Source organism: Borostomias antarcticus, assembly GCF_949987555.1.
Source record: "Borostomias antarcticus genome assembly, chromosome: 13".
Taxonomy (NCBI): Eukaryota; Metazoa; Chordata; class Actinopteri; order Stomiiformes; family Stomiidae; genus Borostomias; species Borostomias antarcticus.
The window spans coordinates 10,737,133-10,757,146 of NC_140246.1; the positions used below are offsets into that span (position 1 = coordinate 10,737,133).

Sequence of the window (20,014 nt, forward strand, 5' to 3'; positions counted from 1 at the left end):
GATTCGCTACATGCTATTGCGTGGTCGCCTACTACGGGTTCAAGGGACTTCAAACAGTGGTTTTGGAGGATAATGAAGGAATTGCCTCCAAGTCGACAATTATATATATAGTTGCGTATCTGGGCTTAATTGGCTGTAATTGTGGGGTAGAAATGTAGAATAGCCTATCATGCAACATTCGGTGCCCCCTAGCCTACTCTGTGCGTAAAACATTTGAGCTTTTTACACGCTCAACGTAATTAGTCTATTGTAATGCGAGATTTTGGAATTTGACCATGGCAGCATCCGCAACAATAAAACAATACACGGTTCTTAATTGCATCAAAGCCTCCCTGACGACATATTCGCGCGTAAAGCCATGTTTAGCTACGGGGTAACGTGACCCTTATATCCTGATCCTGAGCCTTGTCAAATATCAAACGTTGCCGAGGAATGTGTATCCAAGCAATTCTCGCGTGGAGGATTTCCACCTTCACATGGGCTATAAGTAAGCCAACAAGACCCCTCTCAGATGTCTTACCGCAAAATGTCGAATGTCCAAAGCGCAGGTCACGCAACGTTTGGCGAGCTCCGAACCATTTTTTGCCCTGGGAGCTGAACTACGAGGAGCTGCTGTTTCTGTCTCGTCGACTTCACGGCCAGGATTGCCTGCCTATTCTTGTACTGCACCATCTGCAAAGTTATCTCGGCGTTCCAGCCCTCGTCCTGTGGGCACCTGAAATCTATCTCCTTGCCCTCCGTCATGACCACTGTGAAGTAGATGTATTTCCCTTTCCTCTCGACGCAATCCACTGTTTTCATATTGGCGAAGTGCAGCTCCTTGATTTTGCCGGTGTCTCCGCCGCCGCCGTGGTGCTGATGATGCGGATGGTCGTGCTGCTTCGGCGGGAGGAGCAGAACCCCGTCCTCCGTGAGGACGCAGTGTTTCTTCTTCCACAGCTGCAGCAAACCGTCACTCCGCTTTTCCAGAAGCCCCTCTTTCAGTATCTTTCCTCCGTTCTCCAGCATCATGCTTAAAACGCCAGAGAATGTTCAGGAAAAGCAAACGCGTTTTCGTCCCCTCGGCCGGATAGATAAAGGCATCGGATGCTGAAGTGCTCACTGCAGTGCGTGGGTTTGCGTGATTTCTGGAAGGATTTCTGGGGTAGCCTGGTCCGTCGGCAGCGGTCGCTGGAGTGACTGATACTACTCGGTTTGATTGGGGTTTTCTCCTCTACGGCTTGTGGACCGCCCCTCCGAGTGACATCCAACGGAAATAGGACTCGTATGTCACAGCCAGGCCCTCTTCAGCAGTTTGTGAAGGTCTATCCATGTCACAGTGGCTCCACTCCAGAAGTGGCCTAGCCGAAAATGTATCTTTGCACAAGTATGCCTTATTTCAATACACGAGGAAGTATAGCTTTGAATGTGTAGGCCTAGCCCATGTACAACACTCTTCCATGGCAGTCTAGGGATATGCAAAGGGAAAAAAGCCAGATAATGCTAGGCTTAGTTTCTGTCCCTCGGGTCTTATATATATATATCACTTTGTCAAGGGGCCCAGAAATGTTCTCAATGAATTGACCCTTCAAAGAGGACACCCAAAAGGGCCATACATGCCCTTTTAGAAATATTTTTTGTAGAATTGAAAAAGCCTATTAATATCTAGTTGAGAATAACACAGCTGATTTAGATTCCTGATAGTGGAAGTTGCAACTATGATTTCAAAACACTGATAGAAGGCTACATTAATGTTCTCTGTGGTATTTATTTGCACACAGCAAATTACTTGTTTAATCAGATGACAGCTAGCCTACAAAGGAGAAGACAATACCAAACACGTTTAACCAATTTATTCATGAATATACATACACAGTTATTGAGTACATTAGTATTTTGTAGCATAGCATTTTGCCTTGACAACAGCTGCTCAAAGGGATCCCAACAGAATCCAGTTGTGTCCCTACAACAATTGTTTTATTTCTCCATCTCACCCCACCGAATTGAGCAGTACCCTGGAGCTCCACTAGAGGCAGCAGCAGAGGGTGCTGGCACCCGGACACGCCTACAACCAAGACATGGCTGTTTTCAACTAAAGGGATAAAAGGGATGAAGTTTGTTCTCCTTCCCCAGACAATGTATTGCTCTATAACATGCTTCAGTGTGGCCTACTGAGTGGGGTGGGCTACAGAGTGGGGAGGTTGAGACCAGAGAGAAGACTCGTCTTCTATCAGAAACTCTTTACTCCCCTTTCTTTCACAGTGATAAAATGGAACCATGCACTCAGGGGGCCAGTCTGAGCCACTCTTGCCACCTAGCTTCATCCCAGCTTCCATGTAATAAAAAGGTTTCATAAAACCGGACATGCCAACACTGAATTTGGTTAATTCCGATTCCCCTCCGTTTTCAACATCGATCCAAATGCTACTACCAGAGTTTATGCAGACAGGCCAAGTGTGATTCCCCATGTTAAGGGTAATGCGCTTAGAAAATTGGTGTACGATTCTTGTAGTAAAGGAATACTAGGCTATATGTGGGGTATAGGATAACAGCCATCACGAAAGTGCTGCTCACTTCTGAATTTGCACAAGGAATACTTGACGGACAGCAAACCGATTCACAGAGGACACCACCAGTACATGACAAAGTAGTACAAAGTGCTATAGAAAAGAGTCACGCAACTGTGGCCTAGAGCCTGAAGCAGATGTTGGTGAGCATGGGTGCCCCCTGCTGGCATCCATCTGAACTGTCCCTTGTCAATAATTCTCTGGAATGTAAAAGGGGGAGCCTGACTGGGCCACACCAAGCCATGTGCTTGAGAAACTTTCTGCAAAAAACATTTGCAGACTTCAAATAAAAGTTGCAGACTTCATTCTCAGTAAATTTAGCAGCGCCAACACATGGTTCTCTTCATTTAAACAAATAGGTCCAGCAAGTCAAAAAGAAATGTGGACCCCAAGAGGGGGATACAAGTTCCGATGTCTCTGCCGGTCTGCATACTGGAATGTTTTTGATTGTGAAAAGTCCAGATCTTGCTTTAAGTGACCTAGACCAGCTCTGAACGCCGCGATCGAGCGACCTGACGGACCGTCCGGCTGTACGCAGCAGGCAGCCCTTCACAGGTTTCTTCCTTAGCCATAAGCACAACCAAACAGTGCATTTCTATGACAGTGCGCAAGGCCCCACTACATCAACAATAAAAAGTTTACCTCAACCAGAACTGAACAACTGGTAACTTTGGTAACAGGATGAGGGCGGGGGAAGAAAGGAACAGATTTTTGCCATGGCCCCAGTTCAGTCTCTCCACAGCTGTTGTCTAAGAGCAATACAACAAAAGACTTCACAAGAACCCAAACTAGTTTAGCAGTGAGGAAACAAGGTCATGCTTTTTGGGGGAGTTTTTCTGCATTCTAACCATTTTGTACAGGAGGGGGAAAAACAAAACAGGTCTAGTAAAATACTATGCGTATCGAGCCACTGCTCCCATTATATTACCATGAGTTTTTTTGTAACAAAAATCTTGAAACCTTTTCTCATTTATTCCTACCAAGAAAAATACAAAACATTATAAGGCGGTAAGTAACTATGTTTTATTGAGAAGCTGTTACAGTGCAGTTGATCCTCAAGGCCGCCGCAGGCTTCACTGCTGCTTGCACTCCGCTGGCGGGTTTGCGTCCTTCTGCAACAGACCAGCCAGAGAAGAGGAGGTTATAGCTCTACAGCACTGAAAACACACACACCATAAAGAAGTGAAAGCCCCAGGCCGCAATTGAAAAGTAAATGTATTTTGTTTTTGTCTCGTAGTGTTGGTGCAGCAGGAAAGTGTTCGTATTGGAACTCTAGGAAACGCAGGAATAAAACATCAATGAATCAATCATTGGATTCCTCTCGGCCTACTGAATCTTTCTAGCCAGTTTGGAGTCGATCAGTGTCATCATGGAGAATAACCGCCCAGTGGGGAAACATTGATTCATGAGTATAAAACTAAGCGCGGTGGGACTATGGGGCGCCGAACCCTAGGGGGCGCTGTTGTATAGCAAATGACCCAAGCCTGGTTACAGTTTAAAATAACCATGCAAAATTGTATTTACTTTACAAGCGGACTGGGCCTTTTAGGCTTGTTGAGGCATTAGATTTGTGGAGATAAATATAATCTTAAGTATACAACACACCATCCACTGGAATATGAAAATGGTGATCATGAACTATTAAGATTGATAAATGGTACACTCAGCACTACTAATAGCCATAACTGCTGCATATCGCTTTCTTAAGAACAGTATTGAGTACTGCCTGTGGAGGTTATGCAGTACTTATGACCAGCCTTGACAAGTGGTCCAGGAGGATTGTGAGCCTTGTACCTGCCATCTCAACACCGCCCTCTCACAAGGGAGATGGCAAACGGCTATTGGTGGCAATGCAAGACAGGGGCACCCGTAAACAAAACACTAGAACCAACAGTCCTCCAAGACGCACAGGTCCATCACTTTAAGCATATATACATGGGAGATGTCAACGAAATCCTCTGAGATCTCTGCATTACAAACCAAAGGTAAGGAGCAGAGTGTAACAGACATGGAGCAATGACTTCCACACAGATGGAAAACATCCAAAATCCACAAAACTCAGTATTAAAAGGCAGACAGTGACATTTTTTCCCAGGACAAAAATATATATATATTGGCGTTTTGGGAAAAAGACTTTAAAAGCAAGACGGGACAAATTTGGTCAAATTGGGAAATGGGAGTTTGGACTAGGTTCAACATACAGAAGAGATACAGATACTAATGCAGAGCCGTCTAGGGTTAAATGAAATCTGACAAGCAACAACAACAGCCCACTATGTTAGTCGTGAGTGCAGGTGGGATGGGGGGAGGGGGGGGGAGTATGTAGATGGATGGAGGTAAGGGGGGGGTCAAAATGAATACGGGAGGGAGGAGGGTGCAGTAAGCTGACAATTCACAAGCTGTACCTACCAGGATAGGGGTTATTTCTATAGACATCACTTAAACCTAGTGAGGAAAAATTTATAGAGAGTAGCTGACAAAGGGTGCCATGTGATTGGAGATGAACATTAATGAATTAAAGAAAATAGCAGAAATACAGAATTTTTTAGAGGTTTTGTACATGCAAAGCAGGATTACTGCATCAATTTTATTTTAACCAAGAGAAAATAAAACAAATTTTCTCTGTAAAATTAGTATTCTGTTGCCAATTTACATGCAGTTTCCGTTGCGCAAGAACAAGAGCAAGCATGCTTTCCAAGAATTGAAAAGAAAATAGAGAAACCCAATCCTACATACAAAGATTCAAAGTCCACCAAATGTGGTTGAGGAAGTCTAACAAACATTGTGGAATTAATTTCCATAATTGGGCTCAAATAAAAACAAAATATAAATATGAATAGCTGGTGTAGATGAGATGCATTTTGACAGTATGTATTCTGTATGTTGAAATCTGACTAGTCGTACTAGGATTCAGTAGCCTAACATTGAGCGGTAACAGGTGAGCGGTAACCCACCTTGGGATCGTAGTCTGGGTCATTCTCCTCATCTGCTTCCTCCTCGCCCTCCTGCACAAAAGACATCTTCATTAGCATAGAGGCATCACAGCATGGCACAACTCTCACTCCAACAAGAAATGTTGGACAATGAGTAAAAATCTGAATCCTGGGCCAAGAAAAATGGGGTGAAAATAAAAAAGCATTTGGGAAGAAATGACAGATCATAGGGCCCTATACTGGGAATCACCTCGTTCTGGATCATAATGAGCCCAGAGTGATGGTAGGGGTCTAGGGTCTTACCTCGTCATCAGCCTCCTCTCCTTCCTCGTCATACTGCAACAGATAAAACACCACCAAGGTAAGGGTGGGGTGGGGACAGAGGACAGACTGTGGTACAGGCACGCTCGCACACAAGCTGCACGACGGCGACAATGTTCCTTCTGAGCACTCACATCGTCGTCGTCATCCTCGATGGCCTCGCCCGTGAAGTAGAGCACGGCCCGGGGAACGATGCGCTCGCGGATGAAGTGGCCGATCTCGAAGTCCGCGGCCAGCACTGCCTCGGAGTCCTCGTCCTGGAGGAACCAGAGTCCACCACACGTCGGTCAGCTCTGAACGACTCTCATCACAGCCTTACTTAAGTGTAATGGTCAACAGAACGACGGCCTTGCTGTTACACGCAACAGACGGAAGCCATACGACAAGGGGATTTACTTACCAGCTCTCCACTTTCTGGCACTGAAGAGAAGAAAAAGGTACAACAGCTTAACAAACCATTCTTGTGACTTTCAATGATAAGAGCAAAATGCATCTGTACAGATATTTAAGTCCTTTACCCTCGGGTGGAGTGAAGAAGTTGAAGAACGAGTCGTTGGGGACCGTTTTGGTGACCGTCCTGACTGTGCCGCGGCCCTTGTGTTTCTGCTTCTTCTTGATCGTTTTGAATGTGACGTTCTTGCCCTTTGTCCAGTCAATCGTACAACTGAGGGGGGGGGGTAGAGGCTAAGGATTAACGATGGGTCACCATATTGAATGTGACCACTTTGTGATCGAAGGCTCCCAGTGTGGGTGACTGTGGGAGGTGAGGGGGATCAGTGTGGGTGACTGTGGGAGGTGAAGGAGGTCAGTGTGGGTGACTGTGGGAGGTGAGGGGGGTCAGTGTGGGTGACTGTGGGAGGTGAAGGAGGTCAGTGTGGGTGACTGGGAGGTGAGGGGGGTCAGTGTGGGTGACTGTGGGAGTGAGGGGGGTCAGTGTGGGTGACTGTGGAAGTGAGGGGGGTCAGTGTGGGTGACTGTGGAAGTGAGGGGGGTCAGTGTGGGTGACTGTGGAAGTGAGGGGGGTCAGTGTGGGTGACTGTGGAAGTGAGGGGGGTCAGTGTGGGTGACTGTGGGAGGTGAGGGGGGTCAGTGTGGGTGACTGTGGGAGTGAGGGGGGTCAGTGTGGGTGACTGTGGAAGTGAGGGGGGTCAGTGTGGGTGACTGTGGAAGTGAGGGGGGTCAGTGTGGGTGACTGTGGAAGTGAGGGGGGTCAGTGTGGGTGACTGTGGGAGGTGAGGGGGGTCAGTGTGGGTGACTGTGGGAGGTGAGGGGGGTCAGTGTGGGTGACTGTGGGAGGTGAGGGGGGTCAGTGTGGGTGACTGTGGGAGGTGAGGGGGGTCAGTGTGGGTGACTGTGGGAGGTGAGGGGGGTCAGTGTGGGTGACTGTGGGAGGTGAGGGGGGGTCAGTGTGGGTGACTGTGGGAGGTGAGGGGGGTCAGTGTGGGTGACTGTGGGAGGTGAGGGGGGTCAGTGTGGGTGACTGTGGGAGGTGAGGGGGGTCAGTGTGGGTGACTGTGGGAGGTGAGGGGGGTCAGTGTGGGTGACTGTGGGAGGTCAGTGTGGGTGACTGTGGGAGGTGAGGGGGGTCAGTGTGGGTGACTGTGGGAGGTGAGGGGGGTCTGTAGGGGTGACTGTGGGAGGTGAGGGGGGTCTGTAGGGGTGACTGTGGGAGGTGAGGGGGGTCTGTAGGGGTGACTGTGGGAGGTGAGGGGGGTCAGTGTGGGTGACTGTGGGAGGTGAGGGGGGTCAGTGTGGGTGACTGTGGGAGGTGAGGGGGGTCTGTAGGGGTGACTGTGGGAGGTGAGGGGGGTCTGTAGGGGTGACTGTGGGAGGTGAGGGGGGTCTGTAGGGGTGACTGTGGGAGGTGAGGGGGGTCTGTAGGGGTGACTGTGGGAGGTGAGGGGGGTCTGTAGGGGTGACTGTGGGAGGTGAGGGGGGTCTGTAGGGGTGACTGTGGGAGGTGAGGGGGGTCAGTGTGGGTGACTGTGGGAGGTGAGGGGGGTCTGTAGGGGTGACTGTGGGAGGTGAGGGGGGTCAGTGTGGGTGACTGTGGGAGGTGAGGGGGGTCTGTAGGGGTGACTGTGGGAGGTGAGGGGGTCTGTAGGGGTGACTGTGGGAGGTGAGGGGAGCCTCACCCTGTGCAGCCCATGATCTCTGGCCCGTCGAAGGAGAAGGGGTCGCTCTCGTCTGGCTCCGACCTCATCTTGTAGGTTTTCGTCAGCACTGTGTTTGTGAAGAACTCGTTGGGCTCAAAGTAGAATTCTAATGAGAAGCTCTGCAGGGGGAGACATGGGGTGGTGAATAATAAGGAATGGTGGCCATCTTTGTTGATTAACCTCAACAAAAAGCTTCATGTCATGATCTGGAACTCACCATCGGCTGGCCTGGATCTGAGAATTTGACTTTGATGTCTTGTAAGTGCTTGAGGATGGGCTCGTCGTGCTCCTAAAAACACATAAGGATGTTACCTACAGTCCTACACATTCCCCAAAGCATGGCATACCCTTAACAAACCAGTAGGTGGCAGTGTGGTTTCATCCTCCTCCTCAGCCTAAACAGTAATTATGGCGGCACTGACCTACTTTCTAGCAGAGCTGCTGTTGTCTACTGGCCCTGCCTACCTGCAGCATGTCGCTGAGCAGGTCCACGTTCTTGAAAACCGTTAACCAGAACTCGGGGATGCCTTTGGGGTCCTCCTTCTCCTCGTCCTTCTTCTCTTCCTCCACCTTGGCCTTCTCCTTCATCTCCTCCTTTGAACGGGGAAGAGGGAGCAAAGGGACGCTTTGTCAAAAATGGAGGACGGTGAACAGCATCTTGCACCATTTCCCAGAATTGCGCGCCCCGCCCCAAAAGAAACACACCACTGTTAACTAGATCTACCTTAAACTAGAACATACCAAGGTAAATGTATACCAGAGCAGTAAACATCTGTTACACTATCGTATCAAATTACTCTACTGTAGAATGAATCCCCATGGGCAGGTCAAATGGACAGGCAGGCAGTGAATCTCCTGGACACTGATGCTGCAGGACCAGTGGTGGTGCCTGCTGGGACAAACAGGAGGCATGCAGCCATGGAGTCACCTGTACCTGCTTACTTACTGTCAGCTCTTCCTCCTCATCCGCCTTCCACTCGCACTCCTCGTCCGTGGGCTCGTAGGATGCTTTGACTATGTCGCTCCGCTGCCCACGGGAAGACGGGAGGGAGACAGAGCGAGAGACAAGAGACACTCAGTCAGACTCACAACAGAATGAATGCGTTTCTCGAACAACACATTCCCCGAAAGCCAGCTGAGTTGACGTGCACCGAAGAGAGGAGTCTCTACCGACATCTTAACTAGCTCCGTAAGGGGGAAATGCCAGGACTGGGCAGGTTTCTGTGAGCTTGTGTGTGACCTAATGTCAGATGACGCAGTAATGAGCAGAGGACAAAGCCAGAGCAAGAACTGGACTTCGACGATGCTGTGAAACCAGGGAAGAGGTCAGAGAGGGTGCGGGGGGGTTTCTGCTAAAAGTGATGTGTAAACCAAGATAAATTCAATATGGGCTAGGCTGCCAAATCTATGAATTATTTCTCTCAAAGACAGCAGTCTGGCTGCACTGTGCGTGTCTCTGCTCTAACTGGATCCCTGAATGGCTTCAGCAGCTCCTTTTGTTGCCATTTCTGCTAAATCGTGTGCGAGCTTCAAAGCGGGGCACGAAGGGGGGGGGGGGGGGTCATTGCTGAAGCTGGAGAAGTCTGTCAGCACTGGATAAACAGCAGCCGGAGGAGAAACAAGCGGCAGACAAGGAAGTGGCTGATCCAACGCCCAGAGACACTGAGGAACACTGCATTATAGCACCAGATACAATGAAAGACAGAGCCATTCTTCTGGGGGAATAATTGGGTGTCTAGATTAGTATACGCTAGGGGGGAACCGTACCTTGTCGAAGAGAGGTTGGTAGAGGGCGGCGTACTTCCTTTCCAGTTCGTGGACCTCCTCGTAGAACTTGGCTTCGATGTGGGAGCATTTGACTTGGAGGTTCTTCAGGGCGTTGACGCGCCTCTTCACTACCTTCGGTAAGCTGGATGGGGACAGGGAGAGCAAAGGATCATCAAGCCATTTGCCAACACTGGAGCACAGTGCAGAAAGCCAAGGGCCGGCCGACAAAGACCCTTCAGAGGAGGATGGTGTGGGTGTGTCAGGTTAGCATGGCTGTGTGACGGCCCTTGTTGGCACCTTCCTAGGAATGAACACCTAACAGAGGGAGGTAGTATGCTGACTTCCAGTGACACTTCCTGGACACTGTGGGGCTCCTCAGGCACCCTATCCCCCCCCCTAGGGTAGACTGGAGATGTCATAACATGCCGGCCCTCACTGAAAAGACTAGAGCTGAATTATTGCAGAAGAGCTCTCCATGCACCAACTTCCATTCTTTTTATCTTTGTACGATACCTTTAGCATCCCATCAGCTATGGTCAAACTTATTACAACCAAACGTGACAGTCAAGTGTAATAGAAAACATCAGTAACTACATAAGAGATGCAGATAATCCCAGGTGGTTGGACTTGGATCCTTCTTTTAGACATATCACTAATAGGTACACCTCTGAGCTAGTCCTGTTCCTTCAACATTAGAAGGGGCCATGATGAAATCAGGAGGCCGAACTGTGTCAGCGGCATAGCCATGTGCTCCAGTGGCGAACTGTGCGGCAATTAATCTGCCGACAGCTTTTCAGCCCCAGCAACACACAACCAGAGGCGAGCTCTGGAATTCCTTAACACAGGATGGCCCTGCTAGCAGGCACGCCACAGTCCTAAAAGGTTGAAACGGTTACTAAGCCAACCGGTTTTATGGAGATTTGCCTTGTTTAAATAGTGGAGAGGAGAAATTATAGTCTTGTTTAAAACGCAGATTTAGAGGCTTAATCTTGTGTCCCTGGTCACTTTGGTAATGAGAGGGATTCTGTGATGCCATCTGGCAGGAATGCAAACATGTACGGTGAAACAAGAAAGCCCCCAACTGATGTTAAGTCAAAACCAAATAGTTAGCAAAATGAAAAAGGGAGAGTGGGGTGTTCACCAACTTCCACATAACCAGTGACAATGTGACATCCTGGTAACAGGCCCTGACAGTTAAGTTGATTTTTTTTTGCTTATTAATGCAGTTCACTCATGAGTGTGACAGAAATACACTATGAATAGTCGAGGAGATTTGTCCATCTATCCGCACCCCATCCAGACACACACAGAAAACCTCTTTGAATCTGGACGAACGCCAACTGGTAGGATGAATCTGATATTGAAGAAACGTAGTGCCAAGAGAGGAAGAATAAGGTGCATCAATTAAAGGTTGAATTTAGCTATGCAGGCCTGGATCATTGCATAAGCACTGTGGCATACAGTGCTTACATCAGACAGGTGTGCTGAGGGGAGCCCCCTCTGATAGGCTATCGTGAAGTCACATGATTTTCACGTGGTAAACATCATGCGAGTTTCACAAGAATACACATAATTACAGGATGACAATCCATCCAAACTGATGTGAAAAAAGCAGCATTTGGCAAGAAGTGAGTTGTCTGCATCCCTGATCTGGGCTGATGCTTGGATAGGTTTCTCTGCAACACTAAATCAGCACTCATCTCCATGGCTATGCTGGGAATCAGAATCATAAAGTAAAAGTAGATTTTACCGGCCAAGAAGAATGTTCACCACAAGCATATCAAAAATGGGGCACAGGCAGGAGGGGTACAGCAGGCCCCAGACCTGGTGCCATCTTTATCAAGCCTCTCCATGTAGGGGTGTTGATCTAGGATCAGGTCCCACACAGATCAGCACTCCTACACTCAAGATACCTGATAATTACAGGCTCAGGATTCTTGCTGCCTTAAAAAGCTCAGGTTTCGTCGGATCAGTAAACATTGTTGGTGGAGGTCTCACCTCTCCATGTATCCTGATGGCGAGCCCACCAGGCCGTCTAGTCTCTCCTGCAGAGCGGCCAGGATCTGTGGGTTTTGCATCATCTGCACTGTGAGCTGGCGAGCTAGAGGGACACACAATATACATCGATTTATACACAACATACACACATCCATTTAAGGCAGCAGAGGTGGGTAAGGAAGAGAGGAGTGTGACAACTCATGTAAGATAATATAACTTATTCATCATCTACTGTTGTGAGGCTAACATTGTAGCAAGGGCAGTGGGTGATTTTTTTATACCAGTTCGACCAATACATTTAAATCAGGTAGAATTCATAGAGATGCACCGATTACAAAATGCTGGACCAATACAGATGTTTAAAGTATACATTTTGTTGATAGAAGATACTTTCCCCCCATTTTTTCTTCACTATAAAAAATAACTACCATGAATGAGCACAAATTAAATCATACACATTCATGAAACAACCTTTAATGAGACAACAAAAAACATTGGCCACTGCCACTGGTGAATGTAATCTTATTTGCCAATCAGTCAATAAGGTGAATGTCGTCCGAAACTCATGTACATACGATGCATACGTATCAATGCAAGACCTTTCCTTTCCGCTACACAAGGAAATGGAATTCACACCGCTGCTCGTTCCTACATTCCACAGGAGGAAGGACACCTGCACAGCAACTGGGGAGGGAGGGAAGGAGGCGATGGGGAGGGCTGTTGCATCATTCACACAGTGAGCCAGCAGGCATCCTCTGAGCCGTGAGCTCTGGGGCCTGCCCAGCCTCACTAGGCTGACTGGCAACTCAAAGGGGGGTGTCAGAGGAGTGGGGGGAGGGGGGCGGGTGACAAACAAGGTTGATCTAAAGGGGTCCTAAGCACGAGGATAGTCAGGGTTAACACTGATTAGCAGAGCTCTGCAGCGTCGGCCTGTTTTATGAAAGGGTGTCTTGCGAGTGTGTCACTGTGACAGATTGTCGTGGGACACCCGCATTGACGAGGCGTGGGCTAACGAGATTGATTTTTTAGACTGGCTATAAATAACTGGGGAAAAGAGCCATCAAATAGTATGTAATGAAGGGTGTCATTGCAAAAGCTAATTACCGAGTATCATCAAATGCTAAGAAAAACATTAGATTAACAAATCTGTTTAAACCTTAATTCCAAACCTCCTGCTTTTATCATCGATGGGCACAAAGGGCTTATAAAATGTCACCGGACCGGAGCTGGTAATGTCAAGAGCCCTTCATTCACCTCAGACAGCAGAGCAGTCCCTACCTTTGCTGTTGACGTCCTCTCCAGTGTCCTCCTCTTCCACTTCCTCCACGTCTTCCATATCTGCCGGGTCCAGCTCAGCTTGGTCTTTACTGGAGAGGGAGAGTCAAGGGTCAGACTTAGGAGGCAACAGACAGGGAGGCCCATGGTGGTCTTTTCACAAGGGTGGAGTAGACAACCATTCTAACTTTTCCACCACTCTAAACGATTACCAACACTGAGCTCTGGAACAAAAAATACATGAGAACATCCATGTTAAAATCCTGGAAGGCAAGAAACCAACGCAAATTATACAAGCTGCCGCGTCACGTACGTCCAGCCCACCGTCGTCTGAAGGTCTTGGGCTGTGGTGGAGATCATCAATGGATAAACAGTGGTGTGTAAGCGTGACCGGTGGTGGCGGAAGAAGTCTGTTCCCTGTGCTGCGTGACAGCCACCACAGAGCCAGTGCCTCTTGGATCAGCGTCAAGGCCAATCTATCAAACTCCAGAGGTGTGTGAGCGACAACTGGCGACAGGCTCGCATGGGACGTGTGTGTACAGCAAGAGTGAACATACACACGCACGAGTGTATACGAATATTTTGTGTGTGTGTGTCTGTGAGAACTAGGATGAGATGCAGCGAGCGAAACCCGAGCCCAGGCGTGGTATCCCAAACAGGCTGGGCTGGGTAAGCAGTCACTTCCATGGCAGCTTAGTGAGTAAGTGCCTGGCCTGGGAGACCAGACAGCTGGCTAGCCCATTCACACACACACAGCCCAGTAGGAGAGCATGGCTCAGCATCTTCTGTTAGTGTTTACCCTGGGATTTCTGACTATACAACTAGTCCAAAACAGCGATTTCTGTCGATTCAGGTTTTATTTGTCATATAATATCCATTATAATATGATATATTGTATTGACAACAAAGACAGTGATGTTTAGATTAGGGATGCACCGAGTGCAAAATTCTGGGCCGATGCCGATGTTTAAAATAACAATCGAGCCGATGGCCGATGCCAATGGCCGATGTTTATTTTATAAAATTTTTATTCCCCCTTTTGTGCCAGGGAAACAAAGAAATGAAGTGTTTGGTTCCAAAACGCCAATTTTTATTTCACTTTAATTTGAAAGCAAACTACACGTGCGTTTGCGGCATTACGTCACGGATCTTCTCCTAATCTGCAGCTTGGTAGGCTACGTTTTGCAACAAAAAAAGACGTAATTGTTGCGACATAACATCGGCCACTACCATCGGTGAGTCATTTTAATTGCCGATGGCAGTCAACAACTACAGTCCTCACCTGTGGAGAAGGCGAAGTCAACAATTTGAAATTTTACTTTGGCCTCTTCCTTAAGCATGTATTCAAAATAATACTATTATCTGAATGAAAAGTACTGAAACAGATGTATAATGTGACAAAAAAAGGCAATTTATTATTTTGGCCGGTAAAAAAAAAAAATACTTGGCCGGTGGATTTTCTCATCTACCAGTCTCCTTGGCAGGTGAGCCAAAAAGTTAATTTTCAGCCCTGTTTGTGACTAAAGCCTACTTTATACTTTGTGAGCCACATTTTTTTTGTCTCATGGCTCACGGCTCATAGCTCTGTGCATTTATACTCAATGAGCCGTGCGCATGTGTCCATGTGATGCTATGTTGTTACCAAACAAGAAAATGTTTCTCATCTCCTAGCAACAAAGAACACTTCGTCTCTCCAGGCCAGTCAACCAATCAAATATGTGCGACATATAATGACGCGGTGTGAACCGCTAGAAATTTGAGGTGGTACGAGCCAAGCGGCTCACAGCCTGTGAGACGTTCCAAATGCCGTCAATGAGCCAAAAATGTGGCTCACAAAGTATAAATTAGGCTTAACGCTACTAGTAAACAACTCTCAGTACTCAGGCGCTTATTGTTAGGTTTAGTCCAATCAAGACAATGTGTGTGAGGTGACTCCATGCTAATTATATTTAATAGTTTAACCAACTAGTATTAAACTATCTGTGCACATTCCTATACTATACTGTATAGTTACTAACATCAGAAGACAGACTAATCTGTGGCTACATTACTTATGTACTAGCTACAGCAACCGACATTTTTTACATTTCATCATCTCGCTCATTCAGAAAATGTCCACTAGCATCGATTTTCACCAAGTTGAACTCCATTGATTTATGCTAAAAACTAGGTGATCTAAAACTCGATTTTTGGTATAAAGATTTCTTGTCAGGTTGCTACCAAGCCATTTCTCACACCAGGTTTCTGGGAAAGCCTGTCCTGCCATCCCACTTTAAAAAATGAACTCACTGCTCACAGCTAAGTATTTGACGTACAAGGCAGTATCCTAACATTACTGGTTAAAACAATTAAACTCGGGTTAACCTTTAAGAGAACAGGTTAAACACCCTGTGGTTACTGACCACCTGGAGCAAAGCCCCTCCAACTCAACTACCAAGGTTCCCCTCATGAAATCAAGAGTGCTCAGCCAAATTGATTTGCATAACTGAACGCTGACCATTTGGCTGAATAAAATGTTTATTTATTTTTTATCACAGGAAACAGGTGCATATTTTGCATCCATGTATAGGTGTTCACTTGTTAACACCATGCTGGTATAATAGCCCATGGCCATTCTCTACGTGAGACGCTTTAACCACTTTAAGTACAACAATCAACGTGCCCTCACATTGAAGAGGAGAGCTGCTAGAAGCAACTCAGTAATTCCAGGGAGGCCTGGCGTGCAGTGGAAAAGGAGTTTGGGAGGGGGTGATGGAGAATGATTCAACTGAATGCCTGGGTAATGATGCAGAGGACAGATTGTTTGCAAAATGGATACCTAAGCAATAAGAGGTGTTCTCACTTGGTTGCACTATAGAAAATCACATGGAGAAGGAGCACTTACTTGTCAATGTCTGCCATCTTAGCCGAGTCTTGAGTGATGCTGGAGAGAAGGGAGAGGGCTGTTAGATCAGACAGACAGTGGTTGTGGGAGGTGTCCGTCTGTATATTATGGTTTGGGATTCATTTAGAACAGTCAATTCAATAAACCTAACCCATGGCAGTGGTCATTGACTATTCTCATGTGCCAATGGCTTCTGATTATTTCAAATTCAACATCAATTTCAGTGGGCAGATGATCTCGACCCAGAGACGTGATGCAGCAAAAAGGTTGTCAAGAGCACTGAATATTAACATATTAACATAACTTAATCTGATTCTGATCACAGTTTACTAACAACAAAATGGCCATTGACTGACTGGCCGCTGCACTGCCTAACTGTGGAACACTGAGGGAGAGCTGCTTTGGAACGCTGTCAAAAGTGTAACACCAAGAAATGTATATCACAAATTCATAAACACCCATAAGCAAAGGACATTAAACAACAATGCGTTTCTTATGAAGGATCTACATCCCTCAGCCTCTTGGCTCAGTCTTCTCTGATCTGAGCAGAGTTTGTCTGTGCACTGGGCTGGCGACACTGGGGCGGCCACTTGATAGCAGCCCTGCTCCCAAGACCTGACTGGGGTCTTGCCTTTCAATCTTACCCTCAGATTACGAGACAGGGTATTTTCGGTGCACTTTGGAAAATAATGGAACTGAAAATGGATGCATTTTAGAAAGAACAAGCATTTTAAAAATAGCAGCAGCACTGTGTGATGAATAGGCATGAAAGGCTCAAAATGTAAATAGCTTTAAAGGAATATTCTATAATTTGCATCACTACAGCACCTTAAGACAGTTATCTGGGAGAGTCTGTGCCAGAACCACAGCAAGAGTACACTCCTCAACACTGCCTGGTCCAAGCCTGCAATGAGTTTAGCTGTTTCTGATCCTCCAGCAGCTGTCTGAGAACACCTCTCTGACCCCCTCCCTCTTTCTCCTCTTTCCATCTTTCATTGACTCCTCCTCTTATCTTTCTGCTAGCCTGGGGCTGGGAAGTAATTTGTTCCGAATGCCCCTGAAGCTCACCTGTAATTCCAGTAAACCAGTCGGAAAATGGTCTAGAAACACACTTAAGCAGCTTAAAGGAGGACTGATTCACAGTGCCTAGTCAGATCATCACTGCTGAGGGATTTGGGTAAGGGGATGAAGTCAATTAACAACCAAATTCCAATCTTTATTCAGTAAAAGGTTTTTGTTAACCACAATTTCTGAACAAAAAACGTGTGGAAAACATTGGAATGTTATACATTTATAAATTCTAGGTTTTAATACAATGTGTGCAAAGGATTTACAATATGAATTAGGCTAAATGCTTATTGCCCACATCCAAGTGAATGCTTGGTCCAGTCTTGCCTTTATCTATGCATGCCTTATATTTACAAATTATATACCTTGGTGTCGAGTCAGAAAAAAAACTTGTGTTCTCTGTTGTACCAAATTATTCACACCCAAGAGCAGAGATATAAAAAAGCTCTTTCTAGCAGAAAAGGCTCCAGAATAGCAGCAGTACAAATTAAATAGGCCTACAAAAAAAACTGACATCAACATTTCACACATATTTCCCCCCAGAAAAAGAGACCTACCATAAGCATAAACCAATCCGTGGTTAAAGTGTATCAATATCATCCAATTATGCCACTAATTCCTAAAGGCATGTTATGTTCCTGGCGCCTCTGACTGGAGAAGGCCTCAGTGGCAGGCAGACAGCAGTAGGGTTATGCCCAGTTGCCATTGCTCAAGTTCCTGACATACCTGGCTACTTGCACGTGCATTTCTACACAGATACTGTCCATGGGTATTTAAGACGATATACAATGTAGCTTTACATTCACTGTACAAATGTGCCTATTGGGATAAAGACAATGATTGTTCCACGGACAGAGTGAAAATGCTGCTGGAGGCCCACATGTCATGTGCTTTTTATTGGTTAGATAACTTGGTTACGCATGTTGGCTTTTATGGTCCAAGGTCAATATCATCACATCATAGCTTGCTACATCAAATAATCTTCTTTAGACCTCTTATCTTGTTATTAATCATCACAATCACCCCAAATCAAAGTAGCTAATGTTCCATCATATATAGCATAATATAATATATTAGAATTAATTTAACCGCTTAATATTTTTTAATTAATCGGCATTAAATATAGTTAGCTAGCTAGTAAGAGGAAGTTGGTGATATGGAGACGTCCATGGTCCATATATTCACTATACACTCCATATATCCACTATACACTCCATATATCCACTATACACTCCATATATTCCCTATACACTCCATATATTCACTATACAATCCATATATTCACTATTCACTCCATATATTCACTATACACTCCATATATCCACTATACAATCCATATATTCACTATTCACTCCATATCTTCATTCAGAAACGCGCCCTTCTCGTCGCCAGGGACCACGTGTTGCATGCACAGCTCTGGTTAGCTACCACCGCTGGTTGACAAAGAAATGGTGACTGGCTTCTAGCAACTCACAATCAAGCGTGCATGGCTACAGCTAGCTAGCTTTAGCCATCTGGCTACACAACTGTCACCAATGTCGTGCGTGGTGGCGTCAGCCAAGTTAGCATGCGCTGGGAATCAGAATATTTGGGGCAATGTTAACAGTTTAGTTAGCTAGTTGGTTTACACTTACCACTCTGTAACCGTAGACATAGCTAGCTCAGTAGCTAGCAAATCTGAATGACTAACGTTAGCTATAACCTGCTGGAGAGCTTGAACTAACTAGAGAACAGTCCTAGTATCACCCAAAGAACCACAGCCGAATTGTATTCGGATATGGCATGAAATTACCCCCAATTGGCTGGCTACCTAGAGAGGACTGACATGCCTAGACGTCCATTCCACATGGCGTCTAGATGGTTATTAACGTTACCCAAAAAAACTTAGCTAACGTTGGCTACACCCGCCACATCTCTCCCTCCCTCCACACTTCCCCTACAGGCTTACCGAGAAATGAGGTCAAGTGTAAATAAAAGGGAAGCAATGACAAAACTGATCGTGCAATAAATGAACTAGAACCACGCCTTGAATGTATGTTGATATTTCAATGCAATGTCTCAGAGCCGGGAAGAACAACGAGCCATTTTCATCACCGTGCACGGAACACATCATCATGGTGGAAAAGCCTTGTGTCTCAATGGCTGCTGCCGCTGGCCGACTTGGCTAGCGAACACGTTAGCTGGCAAGCTACAACTCCATTTTAATCCATTGCCTGACACATATTTCCTACGAATCGGTGACAAATACCCCCCGTACGCGATGCTGTTAAAGAACGCAAACGCCAAAGGTTTTTATCGAGAAGATGAATCCGCAAAGACATTTCAAGTTGTTGTCTTACCTTTCGCTGGCGGCTTGACTAAGGTGGTGCTGCGCAGTAACACTGTCCCAGAGAAAAAGCCTCCGCTCTGATGGCGGTAAAAAAGGAGAGATATCCCGCCGCCTGCGCTCATATACATCTGCGTCATCACGTAAACCGGTAGTCACGTTCCGCCGATGGGAGGGGCAGGTCCATAGCTCCATGGGCAGTTTGGTGAAAGTGTTCCTAATGTTGGCTGTCAGTTGTTGCACCATCAACCGCTAATCATTACACAGCAGAACACTTACATCATGATGTGTGCGTCTTTTCATCTTACATCAGGACACTGGTTTGCTGTGCTACTTTGCTTTGCTAGGCTACTTGAGAAATGCATCACTTCATGCCATTCACGAGGGAATGCGCAGCACATTCTGACTTAGGTCCTGCTTATGATCATGCATCAATAGGCCTAGGCCTAAAAGTCATGTCATCTGTTGATAATTCTCGTTCAGTATCTCATGCTTTGTTATTCCAACTACAACAAACACATACCATAAAGACCAGTGATAGGCCCAACAAAATTTGCTAGTTGTGAACAGTTGCATGTTTCATCTTTTTCCTTTTGACTCCAGATTCAGTGGGCAGAATGTGAACATGGACGTGTGAGCAATTTTTGGACAATTGCGAAAAAGGTCATATTAAGTGTGATCCAAATCTCCAAGTGCAAGCCTCTCAACCATGTGTGGGTGTCACGCCAAAATCACTTTCC

The 20,014-nt window shown here is 46.4% G+C and overlaps 2 protein-coding genes across 3 annotated transcripts; both read right to left on the minus strand.

Moving 5' to 3' along the window:
* Positions 1–549: 549 nt before the first annotated feature.
* On the minus strand, positions 550–1,008 carry phlda1 (pleckstrin homology-like domain, family A, member 1; the record flags this gene model as incomplete). Its single annotated transcript, XM_084447766.1, has 1 exon — positions 550–1,008. One exon carries the CDS (start codon positions 1,006–1,008, stop codon positions 550–552), a length of 459 nt encoding a protein of 152 aa, XP_084303892.1.
* An 809-nt stretch (positions 1,009–1,817) lies between these two features.
* On the minus strand, positions 1,818–19,374 carry nap1l1 (nucleosome assembly protein 1-like 1). 2 transcript variants are annotated; one of them, XM_084448234.1, is made up of 15 exons: positions 19,288–19,374; positions 15,881–15,919; positions 13,000–13,088; positions 11,722–11,824; positions 9,724–9,865; positions 8,891–8,983; positions 8,422–8,550; positions 8,174–8,245; positions 7,936–8,075; positions 6,319–6,464; positions 6,201–6,220; positions 5,935–6,057; positions 5,783–5,815; positions 5,501–5,551; positions 1,818–3,658 (listed from the first exon to the last, which is right to left on the minus strand). In XM_084448234.1, exons 2-15 carry the CDS (start codon positions 15,895–15,897, stop codon positions 3,620–3,622), a joined length of 1,197 nt encoding a protein of 398 aa, XP_084304360.1. In that variant the 5' UTR covers positions 15,898–15,919; positions 19,288–19,374; the 3' UTR covers positions 1,818–3,619. The 2 variants fall into 2 exon arrangements, with proteins under 2 accessions (XP_084304360.1, XP_084304359.1); XM_084448233.1 differs by having other exon boundaries at positions 8,903–8,983; positions 19,288–19,306.
* Positions 19,375–20,014: the final 640 nt, after the last annotated feature.

Bases quoted from the DNA above. Each gene is read 5' to 3' on its own strand.
- nap1l1 (XM_084448234.1), bottom strand. The intron at 8,984-9,723 runs GTACGGTTCCCC...TCCCGTGGGCAG, and splicing joins ACCAACCTCTCTTCGACAAG to CGGAGCGACATAGTCAAAGC. The intron at 5,816-5,934 runs GTGAGTGCTCAG...TATCTGTTGCAG, and splicing joins TCGAGGATGACGACGACGAT to TATGACGAGGAAGGAGAGGA.